Source organism: Rhineura floridana, chromosome 11 (assembly GCF_030035675.1).
Source record: "Rhineura floridana isolate rRhiFlo1 chromosome 11, rRhiFlo1.hap2, whole genome shotgun sequence".
Classification (NCBI taxonomy): Eukaryota; Metazoa; Chordata; class Lepidosauria; order Squamata; family Rhineuridae; genus Rhineura; species Rhineura floridana.
Window position 1 is genome coordinate 6,571,790 of NC_084490.1, and position 17,121 is coordinate 6,588,910.

The 17,121-nt window shown below is 43.5% G+C and overlaps 1 protein-coding gene across 1 annotated transcript; it reads right to left on the reverse strand.

Annotated features, from left to right (window-relative positions):
* Window positions 1–639: 639 nt before the first annotated feature.
* On the reverse strand, window positions 640–16,306 carry LOC133366834 (vomeronasal type-2 receptor 26-like). The gene is made up of 5 exons (XM_061590352.1): window positions 16,134–16,306; window positions 13,654–13,945; window positions 6,293–6,520; window positions 4,491–4,617; window positions 640–1,541 (listed from the first exon to the last, which is right to left on the reverse strand). Exons 1-5 carry the CDS (start codon window positions 16,304–16,306, stop codon window positions 640–642), a joined length of 1,722 nt encoding a protein of 573 aa, XP_061446336.1.
* Between the last annotated feature and the right edge of the window lie 815 nt (window positions 16,307–17,121).

Here is a 17,121-nt window from a genome sequence, read left to right on the forward strand (position 1 = left end):
TGCGTTTGAGAGACTCTGTCTGCTGTGGCAGCTGTGGCCACTTGCTCCAATTACTCCACAACTCTGCCATCCTGTGTCTTCCCTGCTCCAGGTATATCAAGGAGAGGGGCTGCCTGAGGCAGTGCCTCGGCATCGCATTTGGCGTCGCCTTGAGGTTACCTTGGAGAAGAAGACCATGGCAGATGCTTTGTTTTTACTCCTTTGTTCTGTTTTGTTTATTTTTTGCTAACTGTTATGTTATGATGTGGAAATCATCTTATTTTATAGTTAGTTACTGCAAATGCTATTTGTTATTTAATTTTGAGAATTGTTATTTAATTTTGAGAACTGTATTATTTTATTGATGTATTATGCTTTATTGATGTATTATGTTTGTGTTTCTTTGTAAGCCGCCTTGAGGGCCTTTGGGCCATAAGGCGGGGTATAAGTTTAATTAATTAATTAATTGATTGATTGATTGATTAATTAATATCTACTGTTTCTTAACCCTGCCTTTTAATAAGCATTTTGTTCAGCTTTATCAAGTTGATGTCTTTCATTGCCTTGCCACCATCACATGCAAATATTGGCCCAGGCTTAGCTAAGATATGGGCCAACATTGACAAAGCAATATGACAGTAGAAAAACAGAACAGATTCTTTACTTTTTTCTCCTTATTAGCTGATTCCTGTTGTTCAGCTCAGGCCTCAACACAATGATGTAGCATTTAGGGGCAAAGATGCAGCCTAGTAACCCAGCACTGGAGACCAAGATGGAGAAGACCTCCACAGCCACCATGTCTTTCCCTCTTGAGCTCAGGTAGCTTGGAACAAAGGACACCCACACACTGCAAAATGCTAACATGCTGAAGGTAATGAACTTGGCTTCATTAAAGCTATCTGGTAATTTGCGGGCTAGGAATGCCACAATGAAGCTGGTGATGGCCAAGAGGCCCATGTAGCCCAGGACACAGTAAAACATGGTGAGTGACCCCTCATTACATTGCAGGATTATTTCTTCAGTTACCGACTTCATGTCTAAATCAGGGAATGGGGGAGAAGTTGCCAACCACACAGTACAAATACTTGCTTGAAGAAAGGAACAGGAAAGGACAATAGAGCTGGACATTCTTTTCCCCACCCACTTCCTCATGCTGGACCCTGGTTTGGTGGCCATGAAAGCAAGAACCACAGTGACAGTTTTGGCCAACACGCAAGAAACAGCCATGGAGAAGATGATGCCAAAAGTGGGTTGTTGGAGAAGGCAGGTCACTTTCCCAGGCTTGCCGAGGAACAGGAAAGAAGAGAGGAAGCAGAGCAGGAGGGAGGCGAGGAGGGCGTAGGTGAGGTCCCGGTTGTTGGCTTTGACGATGGGGGTATCTTTGTGTTTAATAAAAGAAGCTAACACCAAGACTGTGATGAGGGATAAAGAAGCAGCAAATGAGGCTAAGGTGATGCCTAATGGTTCATCAAAAGACAGGAAGGTTATAACTTTAGGGATACATTCATTTCTGTCCTTGTTTGGAAATTGCTCTTCTGGGCGTGTGAAACAATCAACCATATCTGAAAAAATAAAGATATCTCATTGCAGCACCTGTTCACACTCGTCTCCACTCTGCCTCCCATATGGAACCTATAGCTCAGGAGGTTCCTGTGATGTTCCTATATTAATGTATATATGGTAAGTGTTGTTGTTTTAGAAGATACATGGTAAGTGGAGTGAAAGAGGGGGAGTGAATGGGCAGTTGAATGCGAGATGATTGGCTGAGTGTTTAAAATGGCTGAATGTATAAAAGGAAGAGTGAGAGTGGAATCGGGGGGGAGAAGAGAAAGAGTGGATTGCTTGGTGGGGTTTGAGAGAGTTGTTTGCCAGGAGACAGTGGAGAAGGAGGGAGGTGGAGTTCGGATTAGTATTGAGTAAAACCATATGCTTATGTGCCTTAAGAAGAAATCTTGTTAATCTTCTTAGCTTTGTTATCTGTAATAAATACTTAATTTGGTTTACCAAAGGCCTGATCCTTGGCTGGGGTTTCACAGACCAGAAGGGAGGGTAAGGTAATGACCAAGGCTGAAGGGGAACTGTAACAAATGGTGGCAGCGGTGAAGAGAATAACAATACCAGTATTCAGAGTCTCTGGGAATACTAGTATTGGGACGTTACTGGTGGTTGCCTAGCAGGGGGATCTGTTGAGATCTGTGCTAGAGTGGGGAGAGAAACCATAAGAGAGAGCGGTCCGGACTAGTGGAGTCCCTGGTGGTGCCTAGTGACAGGCAATAGCCACGCGCAGGTAGGAACCTGACAGGGAGAGCCAGGGAAGGACGCATCACAGTTCCCCTTGACAATTCCAAGTAGTACATTGGGCCTATGGAAATATATGTTAATATTTCTTCAGTTACGCTTAGCATCATCATCTATCTTCTTAAGACAGTTTTGTTTATTAAGGTGATTTGGGTTTTGCTGCCCTTTTTTCTGAAATCTGCCCACAACTAGGGACGGGGGATAAATTTTATTCAGGTTGAATTTATAGCCACATTGATCAAATTGACAATTTCTGAAACAATATGAGAAGTGAAGCACAGTCAACCTTTGAAATTCACTCTTTTCTGAATTTTGCAATGCAATTCTCCAACCAAAGAATGTTTTCAAAAAATCATGTATTAGGGAAAGTGTAGATAAACATGAATATATGAGTGAAAATAACATACAAAATGAGAGCCAGTGTGGTGTAGTGGTTAGAGCACTGGACTATGACCTGGGAGACCAGGGTTTGAATCCCCACACAGCCATGAAGCTCACTGGGTGACCTTGGGCCAGTTCCTGCCTCTCAGCCTCAGAGGTAGGCAATGGTAAACCTCCTCTGAATACCGCTTACCATGAAAACCCTATTCATAGGGTCACCATAAGTCGGGATCGACTTGAAGGCAGTCCATTTCCATTTTTTCAACATACAAAATGCATTCTATTAAGAGAAAATGCTTGCAAAACTGTATACATTGTAATTGTTTTTTTAAAATATGTGTTTTAAATTGTATATTTGTTTTAATGTTTTTGATTGCTGTAAACTGCCCGGAGAGCTTTGGCTATGGGGCAGTATACAAGTGCAATAAATAAATAAATAAATAAAATACATTAATCAAATTGCCTACAAAACTGTGTTTATTAGGAGATCTTCATACTAACATACTGGAGCGTCATGAAGCGTCATCATACAGCAAATTGCTGCTGAAATGTGGAGAACCAAATTTAAGATTGGAAAAATTAGAAACTGAGAGAACTAAAACTTATGGATCGCTCCATCTCTATCCAGAGCACACACTGGAAATTCAAGGAACATTTGCATGTCATTTGAAGTCGATCTGCATGCAGAATAATTGTTATTTATTCATTTGCAATAAATCCATCTTCTGTTGCCTATAACAATCACGCTTTTCACACAAATATCATGGAATTTACAGGCTTTCTGCTATCCATGAAGGGAATCTGGCCCTCAAAATGTTGCCTCTCATATATAAATGGTCGCACTTTCTATAACCTTCCTAATACAGGTATACCCCGCTTTAACGTTCTCAATGGGACCGGAGAGTATACTTTAAGCGAAAATAAACTTTAAGTGCAGCAATTGTCTTCACTTGTACTGCACGCAATCACCACTAGATGGCAGCAGAATCATGCTAATAAAGTGTATGTTATTGCGAAGTGCGCAAACGTTAAGCGGGGTATGGGGACGTATGGAGCATGTACGTTATAGCGAGGTGACGTTAAGTGAAGCGATGTTAAGCGGGGTATGCCTGTAGTTTCAATGAGATGACTTGCTTCAGTTTATAGTTTTTGTATTATTGAGCTAGCTACTACAGTAACATTTAAATGTATTCTACTACCCTGACACTGGGCATCAGACCTGCCAAATGTTATATATATTGCATGACTGAGGCCCAGTGTAGAGGCAATTGAAGGTGTACATCATATAAGGGCCCTATCATTTTGAAGACAATGCCCAGCCAGTCTTTTGCTGCATGTGTTCAATGAAATTGTGTTTACTGGGAAATAAAAATCAATTGCATCTCCTTTTTGTTGATTCTTTTAACCATGAATAAGAGAATGAGTCTAATTAGTTCATTTTACTTATCTGTTCCCTAAGAAAATCAGTGTATACCTTGAATGGACTTACTAACTTGCATTCTTCTCCTTAAGCCCTTAAGATCATGTGTGGAAGCAGGTGAGAAAAGAATGGGCCTTCTCAGTGGTGACTCCCCACTTGTGGAATGCTCTCCCCAGTGAGGAATGCCTGGCACCATTGTTATTTTTTTTTGGTGCCAGGCAGAAACTTTCCTATTTACTTGGGCTTTTGGCCCTTAATTTGAAGAGAGTCAGGTACTGGTGCCCTCTCTTAATGTACCAGATTCTGCAAGAAAAGCAGAACAACATCAATAATAATATCCAAATAATATTATGCAAATCACTGCAGTTTATGGTCCTACATGATGGAAAAACTAGAGTTCCACATAACCTACCCTTCTTTTTTGAAATCTTCCCTTCTGGGCATGGAACACAATCGTAGCAGCAAAACTTTCCCCCTTCTTTACTCTTCTTCTGATTGCCAGGCTGGCAGTGTTCATTGCACATGGAAAGTGGAAGCACCTACTGTCAAATATGAGAGGTGTTAAAATGAAAAAATGTTATAAATCAGTTCTTGATCTTCATTTTTTTAAAGCAGACTGCTTTGACTTATCTATAGCGTGTTTATTACAATGAAAGGAATTACACAGGGGAAATTTAGATAGATAGATAGATAGATAGATAGATAGATAGATAGATAGATAGATAGATAGATAGATAGATAGATAGATAGATAGATAGATAGATATCAGGAGAAGGCTGGGACTGGGAAGGGCAGCTATAAGAAAAGTAGAAAAGGTCCTCAAATGCAAGGATGTATCACTGAACACTAAAGTCAGGATCATTCAGACCATGGTATTCCCCATATCTATGTATGGATGTGAAAGATGGAGAGTGAAACAAGCAGATAAGAGAAAAATCAACTCATTTGAAATGTGGTGTTGGAGGAGAGCTTTGCACATACCATGAACTGCGAAAAAGACCAATAATTGGGTGTTAGAACAAATTAAACCAGAACAATCACTAGAAGCTAAAATGATGAAACTGAGGCTAACATATTTCAGACAAATAATGACAAGACACAATTCACTAGAAAAGACAATAATGCTGGGAAAAATAGAAGGGAGTAGAAAAAGAGGAAGACCAAACAAGTGATGGATTGATTCCATAAAGGAAGCCTGAACTTACATGATCTGAACAGGGTGGTTCACGACACATGCTATTGGAGGTCGCTGATTCATAGGGTTGCCATAAGTTGTAATCGACTTGAAGGCACATAACCACCACCACCCCTCCAGGGCAACAGATAGGGGATTACCTCTTCCACCACCGAAAGGTTAGACAGCAGAGACGCCAACACCATTTCAAATTTTACACACAACTTCTTGAGAGGTGTCAGAGATGATAAGCTAATGAGAAACCCAGACTGATGATGACTGATGGGGGCTGCCAGCTCTTGTGTGTGTGGGTGCTGCAGAATGGCAAAGTATGGCACTTCTACTCTGGTGTTTTGTCTGCTGGGGTGGTGTAGTTCTTATGATATTGAGCTATTTTATCCACTTTTCAACTTTATATGATTTAATCGGCTGTAAGATGTCTTCTAAACCTTTTTTAGAAGGAGGTGGTTACAATATTTAACAAACTAGACTATATGTTTACTTGCCAATGAGAGGTAAAAAAAGGTCGTCAATAATGGATCAAGGCAGCTGGCTAGCCAAAGAATACTTTTAAGGGAGATCAACTAATGATTGGACAGAATAATGCCTGAACATTTTGTATTGTATCTCAGGTTCTGCAGGGGCTAGGACAAAGTCAGGACACAGGGCAAAGGAAAACGGGTGTAGTGCAGTGTTAAGAGTATGTGCTGTGAATGCAGAAGGTCCCTGGTTCAATCTCCGGCATCTCCAGGTACTTCTGGGAGAGACACCTATCCGAAACCTAGATTCTGGATTGCTGCTGCCAGTCAGTGTAGACAATATTGAGCTAGATGGACAAATGGCATGAGTCGGTGTAAGGCAGCTCCCTATGTTCCTAGGCAAACAGGCAAAAGGTTCCATGCACAGATTTAATGTAAAATCCAGCACACCAGGAGATGTGAGAACCTAGTCTACAGGTCTAGTGGGCCCACTCAGATAGTGCATCCTCAGATGCAGCCTTTTCAGCTCATGTCTTAATCCAGCCATACCAGTATTCATACCTGGTTAAAACCTGTGTGCCAAACAATTATATCGTTATTAATTATGAATTCTTTTCCTTCAGGAGCATAAGGATCCAATCTTCCAACTTTCACTTTCTGGAAGGACTGGTTTGGGAAGGTGACCACATTCATGATGTCGAATCCACCCTCTACTTCCCTTTTATCATTAAAGGACACTGTTTCTCCAGCTGAATTGTTAAACAAAATGCCTTGAAGAAAGGGGTAGAGCTAATGGAATAAGAGAAAAAACACAAAGGGACTTGAAAGGAAGGAAAGAAATGAGGATAGAAACAAATTGGAGATTTCATCTTTACTGACTATGGTGGTAGTCAACATGGTGAATTCTAGATATTGTTGGACTACAACTCTCATCAGTCCCACTCAGCAGGACCAATAGTCAGCGATGATGGGAATATCTAATGCATTTTATTTTCAGGCCAGAAATACTGAAAAATGTAAACCCATAAAACATTTTCAGTGAATAAAATATACTGAGGTGGGGAACATTTGGTCCTCCAGATGTTGCAGAACTACCTTCAATCCTAGATGATGAGAGTTGTAGTTGAGCAACATCTGAAAGGCCAAAGGTTCACCACTCCTGAAATGTGCAATCCCATCTAATCAGTTATTCATGGAGCACAAAGTTGGATGAATCCTACTTCATATTAATCTGGTTATTGAAAGAACAATATTCAAATGTGTTGACATTACCTGCCAAGGCTTCAGATCTTGAAGTTCCACTTGGGTATCCTTTACAATGGCTCTCTGGCTGGATTGAGATGAGACTATAGCATGCAAAGTATGAGCCACGGCATAAACACCATTATAGACGCTGTAGCTGTGGCCAGTCATGAGCAACTCGAAATGTGGCCCAGGAAGACTCTCCAGTCTCTCCTCCCCGGTGCATGTTTGATCAGCCTCCATTGGCACGCTGATGTTTGGAAGGACACAGTCAAATGCTTGTTCCCAAAAGTCCTTGAGAAAGCCATTTCTCTGTGTCTCATAAGGTTTTATCATCTCAATAAATTCTCTGAAGCCTGCAATCTCTTTTGAGTGAATAGTAAAGGAAATGGCACCTTCAAATTGTTGAAGACCCCAACCCCTTTGAAGGCCTGTTAATATGAAATCTATCTGGGTTGTCATAATCCACACCTTACTAATTGTGACATTTTCCATATTTCCTTGCTCTCTTAGTAATATAATAGTTTGCAGCCATGAAATAGTCAAAGATTCTCCATAAATTATCAATGTAATCACTTTTTTATCTGTGAAATGTATATAAAGATTTGAGATTATATCACCAATTTCACCCAAGTTATCGAAATGGGATACCTGTGGGATTCTTTGAGTAAACGCTGAACAGATTCCATGCTGGGAAAGCAAAGGCTCCAAGGTCTGCAAAAAATGTTCTCCACTGTTATTATCAACAGGAAGAAGCCCAACCCAGGTCCATCCAAAATACTGGAGTAAGCGGACAATCCCCATGTACTGATGGGTTTCATTTGGGACCATGGAATAAAAGGAAGGTACCCGATTGGTGTGTTTCTCCTGGTGGGCAAATGAGCCATAGGTGAGCTATAACAACAACAACTTTTTACATTGAAGTGCCTCAAAGTGACTTACAGGATAAATATAGAAATAACAAGAAACATTAAGAGTCTAGGGGATCTCAACAATACCTCCGAGACCACTTCCGTCAACTCAGTTAAGGAAGCAACTGGGCAGCAAGGTGGGCGGTACACCAAAAGGATTCCTAGTCTGTCCCTCTGGCCCAACACAAGGTGCAAACATTCCAGACCAGTAGTTGTATGGACATGGTGCTTGGTGAGTGAGATGGAACTCTTATAGACCACAGCAACCCCACCTCCCCGACCCTCAGATCTACCATGATGCTGAACCAAAGACCCCGGTGGGCAGATCTGGGAGAGACTAACTCCTCCCAGTTCGCCCACCCAGGTCTCGGTTATGCATGCCAGATCGGCTGCCTCATCCATAATCAAATCATGGACGAGGGGTTTTTTATTATGAACCGATCTGGCATTAAAAAGCAGCAGCTGGAGATCTGAGAGACTATTAAAAATCTAGACCTAAAGTGCTCATCTATAAAGTACATAAGAATTATGTACATAAACTGTACTTAACAAATGTACAGTTTTCTTTCAGATAAGTTAAGGAAGAGTGTCTTTTTGTGCCTGTACCTTTTTATACAATGAACATTTCTTGAAGCAATATGTAGATTAGCTGAGAGTTAAAGACAATAGTGCTTCTGGTGCAATTTCTCTTATCAGTGATCAAAAATGATTCAATTTCTAGTTTCTATTTATGTATTATTATTATTATTAAACAAATGTCTCCAAGTTATTTATAATGTTAAAATATCAGTAGCAAAATCATTAAGAATAAATATACAGTATAGGGCCGGTTCTAAAGGGCGGCCAGGTGGGGCACTGGCCCGAGGGCCCCAGGAGCTACAGGGGCCCCTCCGTTCCCCTTATGTGATCTGTGATGCTGCCGCAGCTTGCTGGACAGGAGCTTCCAAGCCACCAGCCACCCCCCCGGCTCACCTACCTTTCTCTCCACTGTTTTTTGCGGTTTGTCATCAATCAAGATGGCGGCCGAGGTTTCCCTAAGGGGCTGAAGCCTCTGCTGCCATCTTGGTTGATGGCATGTATGCGTGCTACATGAGTGTGTTGCTGCCATCAACCAAGATGGCAGCAGAGGCTTCGGCCCCTTAGGGAAACCTCAGCCGCCATCTTGATTGATGGCAAACCTGCAGCCGGAAAAAACAGTGGAGAAAAAGGTAGGTGAAGTAGGGGATGGCGGGCAGCTTGGAAGCTCCTGTCCGGCGAGCCACGGCTGCTTCCGTGGATCACGGAAGGGGAGTGGAGAGGCCCAGGGAAGTCTGGTGCCCAAGGGCCCCGGCATGCCTGGGGCCGGCCCTGTATACAGCAATAAAACCAGACCTTTAGATAGATAGATAGATAGATAGATAGATAGATAGATAGATAGATAGATAGATAGATAGATAGATAGATAGATAGATAGATAGATAGATAGATAGATAGATAGATAGATAGATAGATAGATAGATAGATATTCACACATGCACACATACACATATGTTGTTGCAATAAGTTACGAGGAATTTTTTTGGTGCATGTGCCTGTTTATGCAACAAATATTAAAGACAACAGTGCTCTGGGTGGAATTTCTCATATTGGTTGTCAGAAAATGATTCCTTTTCTAGGTACTATTTATATATTTATCAATCATATCCTTCTCTTCTGTCAATCACATCCTTCCCTCCTGAAGAACCAGAAAATTCCTCACCAAATTTAAAGGCACTACCCCCCCTCTACAGTGGATTAACCTGGGAAATTGAAGATAAATAGGTATAGTTAGTGCAATTCACTTTCCTCCATAATCCCTTACGGGGCGCAAGGGTCTGTCTCTTTCATACCTTAAAGTAATTAAGAGGTGGCCAAGTGGTATATATTCTTGCCTGTGCATTTTGTATGCACTTCCCTTTCTTCAAAGATGTTTGTGTCCTCTGATAGGCCTTATAGGCTGTCAAATAAACCTCTACAGGTTTCCAATAGGCCTTAACATTTGAAGCTGTCTAGAATGCTGCCTGAGCTCTGGGTTCTTTTGTTAAAGCAGAACGCAGAACAACATAGATTTTTTTTAAAATAAAACTTAAATCAAGCTGTTTCAGATCCTTTCCTTTAAGAGGTGAACAGCAAACTGCAGCAGCTTAGGGTCCTGCACAGCCTCAAGTCTAACTGTTTTAAAGAAGACTTGATGAGTCATTTATCCTTTCTTCAGTAAGTCCAGGACTCTTCCCATTACCTGCTTCAAATAATATTGTTTTGCTTTCCAGTCTAATTATGCCTTAATCTCTCTCCCTTGCTCTGTCCTCATCACTCCCAGAGATCTCAGATTTTTTCTCTTCTACCTTATTTATTTATTTATTTATTTATTTTGTTTCATTTTTAAACCGCCCATAGCGAATAGCTCTCTGGGCGGTGTACAAAAAGATTAAAATACAAAATATCATAATAAAATCAACAAACAATAGTAAACACAAACAAGGAACAACAGAATATAAAAGTTAAACACATTAAAATGCCTGGGAGCATAGCCAGGTCTTAACCTGGCGCCGAAAAGATAGAAGCGTAGGTGCCAGGCGTATTTCTTCGGGGAGGCTATTCCACAATTCGGGGGCCACTACAGAAAAGGCCCTAGATCGAGTAACTGTCCTCCGGGCTTCCTGATGAGTTGGTACCCGGAGGAGGGCCTTAGCTGCTGAGCGAAGTGACCGGGTAGGTTCATAGTGGGAGAGGCGTTCCACAAGATATTGCGGTCCCACGCCGTGTAAGGCTTTATAGGTCATAACCAGCACCTTGAATCTGGCTCGGAAACAGATAGGTAGCCAGTGCAAATGGGCCAGAACAGGTGTTATATGTGCTGACCGGCTGGTCCTCGTCAGCAGTCTGGCTGCTGCATTTTGCACTAGCTGAAGTTTCCGAACTGTCTTCAAGGGCAGCCCTACGTAGAGTGCATTACAGTAATCCAGCCTAGAAGTTACCAGAGCATGAACAACTGAGGCGAGGTCGTCCCTGTCAAGATAGGGGCGTAGCTGGGCTACCAACCAAAGATGGTAGAACGCATTCCTTGCCACCGAGGCCACTTGCACCTCAAGAGACAAGGAAGGATCGAAAAGCACCCCTAGACTACGAACCTGTTCCTTCAAGGGGAGTGTAACCCCATCTAGAACAGGGTAAACATCCACCATCTGAACAGGGAAGGCATTCACCAACAGTGTCTCAGTCTTGTCTGGATTGAGTCTCAGTTTATTAGCTCTCATCCAGTCCATTATTGCGGTCAGGCAGTGGTTCAGCACATCCACAGACTCACCTGTAGAGGATGAAAAGGAGAAATAGAGCTGCGTGTCATCAGTGTACTGGTGGCAACGCACTCCAAAACTCCTGATGACGGCACCCAGAGGCTGCATGTAGATGTTAAAAAGCATGGGGGACAAAACCGACCCCTGAGGGACTCCACAATGGAGAGTCCAAGGTGTCGAGCAATGTTCCCCAAGTACTACCTTCTGGCGACGATCCGCCAAGTAGGAGCGGAACCACTGCCAAGCAATGCCTCCAACTCCCAACTCCGCGAGTCTCCCCAGAAGGATACCATGGTCGATGGTATCAAACGCCGCTGAGAGATCAAGGAGAATCAACAGAGTCACACTCCCTCTGTCCCTCTCCCGACAAAGGTCATCGTACAGGGTGACCAAGGCTGTTTCAGTGCCAAAACCAGGCCTAAAACCGGATTGAAACGGATCCAGATAATCGGTTTCATCCAAGAGCACCTGGAGCTGGCCGGCAACCACCCGCTCCAGAACCTTGCCCAAAAAGGGGACATTCGCCACCGGTCTATAGTTGTTCAGGTTATCTGGGTCTAAGGAAGGTTTCTTTAAAAGAGGCCTTACTACTGCCTCCTTGAGACTACTAGGGACTACTCCCTCACTCAAGGAGGCATTTATCAGTTCCTTAGCCCAGCCGGTGGTACCAGCCCTACTAGCCTTCACTAGCCAAGATGGACAAGGATCTAGCACAGACGTGGTCACCCGCACCATTCCAAGCACCTTGTCCACTTCCTCAAGCTGCACCAACTGAAACTCATCCAATAACGAAAGACAAGACCGTGTTCTGGACACTTCAGTGGATTCATCTGTCATAACATCAGAGTCTAGGTCCCTACAGATGCATGCAATTTTATTTTGGAAGTGCCCAGCAATGTCGTTACAACGAGCTTCAGATGTTTCAATGGTATCTTGAGGACCTGAATGTAAAAGTCCTCTTACAACCCTAAAAAGCTCTGCTGGGCGGCAAAGAGATGTCCTGATAGAGGCAGCGAAGTAAGACTTCTTTGCCGCCCTTACCGCTTTTATATACGACTTAGTGGAGGCACTTACCAAAGCATAATTGCATCCGTCTGGAGTTCGTCTCCATCTGCACTCCAGCCTCCTTCTCTCTTGCTTCATCGCTCTCAGCTCCGGGGTATACCACGGAGCTGTGTGAGCTCTGCAACGAAGAGGGCGCGCGGGAGCGATCGTGTCAATAGCCCGGGTCATCTCCGTATTCCACAGTTCGACCAAGGCCTCGACAGGAGTGCCAGTACTATCAGCCGGAAAAACTCCCAGAGCCCTCTGAAAACCAATAGGATCCATGAGTCTCCGGGAGCGGACCAACTTAATAGGTCCTCCACCCTTGCAGAGGGAAAGAGTCGTCGTAAGTCTAAAACTCAACAGGCGATGATCTGTCCATGACAATGGGGTAGATGAAAAACACCCCACCTCCAGATCACCATCTCCATGACCAGTGGCGAAGATCAAATCAAGAGTGTGACCCGACACATGCGTTGGGCCAGTAACAAATTGAGACAGCCCCATGGTTGTCATGGAGGCCATGAAGTCCTGAGCCGCCCCAGATAAGATAGCCTCGGCATGAACGTTGAAGTCCCCCAACACTACAAGTTTGGGGGACCTCAACAACACCTCTGAGACCATCTCTGTCAGCTCAGCTAGGGAAGCTGTTGGGCTTATCTTACTGCTTGCAGGTTTAGTCTCTTCATATGCTGTGTTACAAGACCCCAAACATGTTCCACACGTAGGGTTGCCAGGTTCAGGGCCTGAGACTGATCCTGTATCTTTAGAAAAGAGAGTCAGCCAAGTGCAGGTGTTCTTGCAATTCTGTAATGGGAAAAACCACAAGGTGGAATTCTCCCTTCCCCCTGAACAATTTTTAAAGATACAGAAGACCTCTTGGAGGCTGGGCCTGGCAACCCTATTCCACAGTTTTTTGTCAAGGAACAGAATGCTGGTGTTGCTGTCACCAGTGTTGAATGTTTATATACAGGCAAGGGTGAGGCCAATGTCCCCAGCACTGTCTCATGACCACAACAGGCAATTTTTGGCTTTGCTGTGTTTACACTCAGCTGGGATGGGGCCAGAGAGGATTGGAGATGGGAGACATCCCTGACATAAACTTTTATTTTTAAAAAAACCAATCTGCCACTGCCCATCCTGGGGCCTTTACTGCCCTGCAGACAATGTTTTGGACAGTGTCACTTTTTCCAAAGCCCCTGGACCTAGAGAAACTTAGAGAAAATATAGGACAGAAATAGAGCAACATGAGGCCTTGTGGGAACTCTGATCTTACTTGGACAACATGTTTTGACTCAGGGGTAGAGGGGAGCTTTAAGTTTCCCCAATTCATCTTGTTACTCAGCCCCCACCACACAGAGCCAGTGCAGACCTCTATACACACTCACACAGTGAGAGAGAGAATTCCTACCTGGGGAATCTTATAGAAACCTAAGATTTCTGCCATAACGGAAGAAATATCAGAGCCAAGCCCACCAATGATGGCTATGACCTTTCTCTCTGTATTGCATGTGTAGTTTGGGACAAATCTCTGTGATTTGAAGAGGAGGTCCAGAGTGGTACGATAAGTCATCTTTGCATCATAGTAGCTGTCACAGATGTGGAAGCCGAGTGTAACATTAGACAAGATCTTGGGATTTTTGTTGATCTCATTCACAGCAAATGCCAAGGCAACAACGTGCTGGTAGAATTTTGTTATCACTCTGCAAATAGAGGACATTTTCTGCAGTGCATGATGTTATATCACAATACTGGTATCACAATATCAGTAATTTCAATTCCTAATTTAGATTGTAATTCACTAATAGGCAACAAAATGTGCAGTTTAAGAATGTACCAACAGCCCACAGATATTTCTATCAAACTTTAAAAAGCAGGGAAATTGGACAGCTATAGTGAATGCACCAGGGGAGCAGGAGATCTGACCTCTGAGATATTGTACTGCCCTACAAATTTGTAAAAATGCAAACACAATTTGGGTTGGTCTTTCACAGTCCAATCCACTTCTTGTGTGGCTTGGAATAATTTGGTAACATGTGCCTCTCATTTGGACAATGTATATTAGTATATATGTTTATTTTATTTATTTATTATTTAATTTATATCCCACCCTTCCTCCCAGCAGGAGCCCAGGGCAGCAAACAAAAGCAGTAAAAACACTTTAAGCATCCGCGGACCGCCATCCCCCCGCTATCCCCCTGCTTTACCTACCTTTCAGGTTTTTTTTGCAGCGCGCAGATTTGCCATCAATTAAGGTAGCGGCCAAGGATTCCTTAAGGGGCTGAAGCCTCTGCCGCCATCTTTGCTGATGGCACGAATGCGTGCTACACGCACGCATTGCTGCCATCAACAAAGATGGCGGCAGAGGCTTCAGCCCCTTAGAGAGACCTCGGCTGCCATCTTGATTGATGGCAAACCTGCGTGCGCTGCAAAAAACAACGGAAAGTTAGGTGAAGCATGGGGATAGCGGGGGGATGGCGGGCGGCGTGGAAGCTCCTGTCTTGCAGTCTGCGGATGCTTAAGTTTCACGGATCGTGGAGGGGGAGCAGAGGGGCCCAGGGCAGACTGGTATCCAAGGGCCCTGGCATGCCTGGGGCCGGCCCTGTCTGCAGGAGTCCTTCACCTGCAAAGCACAGTGATCGACTCAGTATATAAGGGGTAAGACAGTCTTTCAGGTAACCGGGTCCCAATCTGTATAGGGCTTTATATACCAGAACTAGAACCTTGAACTTTGCCTGGTAGCAAATGGGCAGCCAGTGCAATTCTTTCAGCAGCGGGGTGACATGTTGGCGATACCCTGCCCCAGTGAGCAGTCTTGCCACTGCATTTTGCACCAGCTGCAACTTCCGGACCAATCTCAAGGGCAGCCCCACATAAAGTGTATTACAGGAATCCAGCCTGGAGGTTACCAGTGCATGGACTACAGTGGTCAGGTTAAGAAACCATCAATACTGTCCTCTTTCCCAGGGCCAGTTCAGCAAATTTGGCAGTTCTATGTGATGTATAGTAGCCTGTGCCAGCCAGTAAAAATATAGTTACACTTAATGGGGAGTTGTTGCTAATCTCAGCTAATAAGGGCTCAAGATATTGAGTCCTCAAATCTGAGTACAGGGGACGTTCTGTTAAGAAATGTACCGTGTCCTCCACCAGTTGGACAATATCTACCCACACCATTCTGAGCCCATTGAATCACTTCAGTGCTGAGGAAACTTTGAGGGCTGTATATTAATGCCCAGTATGTTGGTAATACTTGTCTGGGGGAGATCAGGATGGTCTGAGACACTGCTCTGTGTAAAGATCACACCACAGGAAGGTGACACAAATGAGTTTTAAAGTTGGCTAAACTGTGCAAACAGCCAGAAGGGCAACCAGAGGACATTTGGGGTACCATAAAATAAACTAATTATTCTTAGTTTAAGGTTTATCCTGTCTCTCAGGGGTGATCTCCATCTCATGCCTAAAGCCTACTATACATGCCACAGGTGTGTGTGTGTTGAAAGTATCCTGAGTGAATTGGTGGCAGCAGAAAATTAATGATGCACATCATGGAATCATAGAATAGAATGAGAGTGAGATGTCAGCTGTAACAGTTTAATCTTTATTGAACACACTTTGAAACAAGGCTCCCTTTCCATCAGGGGGGATGGTGTTTCATAAAATCATTGAAGAGTAGAGTTGGAAGGGGACTCTAAGGACACTGAGTCCAAACCCCTGCTCAGTGCAGGAAACCACATTAAACCATACCTGGAAGATGGCTGTCTGGCTACCCTTGAATGCCTCCAGTGGGAGAACCCACCACCTCCTTTGCAATAATGAAGTATAGGCACTTTCCTGTCATTTAGGTCTTTGTCATTTAACCAACCTCAGAAGATGTGGAGAAGGAAAACTTACTCTGGAATGTCAAACAGGTTCCTTGAAGGATGTTCCTTGAAGAAAACTTGGTGAGGATGGTAAATGATCTGAGAAGCAATCCCACCAATGAGGAGGCCTCCTGGCTGGTACCACTCGTGTGGAACAGGGAGGGGATCATTTGTGGAACACTCCATAGGATTAACTTTGTCCATAACGTGAGGGAGCAGAAGCAGGAACATCAACAGAAACATCCCATCAGCAAAGAAAGCTTCTCTCTAGAAACAGACTCTTCCTGTGTTCATCTGCAGTATCCATTTGAACAGTCTGCATTGGTTGATGTCTGACTCTGCCAAAGCACCTCTTCAGAGAAATCTATCAATTATATGTTCAGCATCATTGAGGATACAAATGCATGCTTTGAGTACTAGCAGAGATGGGCAAAACTCTAATTTCAAGGCTGGCTAATATGGGGGAATAGAGTGGGAAATATATGAAATGAATGTGACATAGTCCCAGCTCACTCTTTCCCCGAATCCCAGCTCCCTATGGCACAGGGGGTTAGTTATTATCTCTTTCAGCCTTCCTTGTTTTCTATGCCTTCCAGAAAGCTGTTGGAGCTTTGCCTGAGTGAGCAAATGATAGTGATTTGATTAATTCTATTGGAAGATAATTAGTTTGTCGGCCTTTGGGTCCTGAGTAGCATTTCATAACAAACATATTAGTCCTTTCTCCCCCCCCATATCCGATCACAAATCACCACTACTTCTTGTGACACAACAAGTGGCAGGGAGTTAAGAGATTCCCTTTGGTTGCAAACACTAACAAGAAAGAGAAATAAGTGTTTTATTACAGCTTGTAACTAACTTTATAGAAGTGTTTTTTCCTAAAGAATAGCATGGTATAAGTATTCATATGCAACGACCTTCCTTTTGAAATGCTAAGTTGGAACTGTGGAGAGGAAGGTGGAAAGACAGTTGAAAGTTGCCCAAAATGAAACATCCTTAAAAGGGCAGTAGCCTTTTTAAAC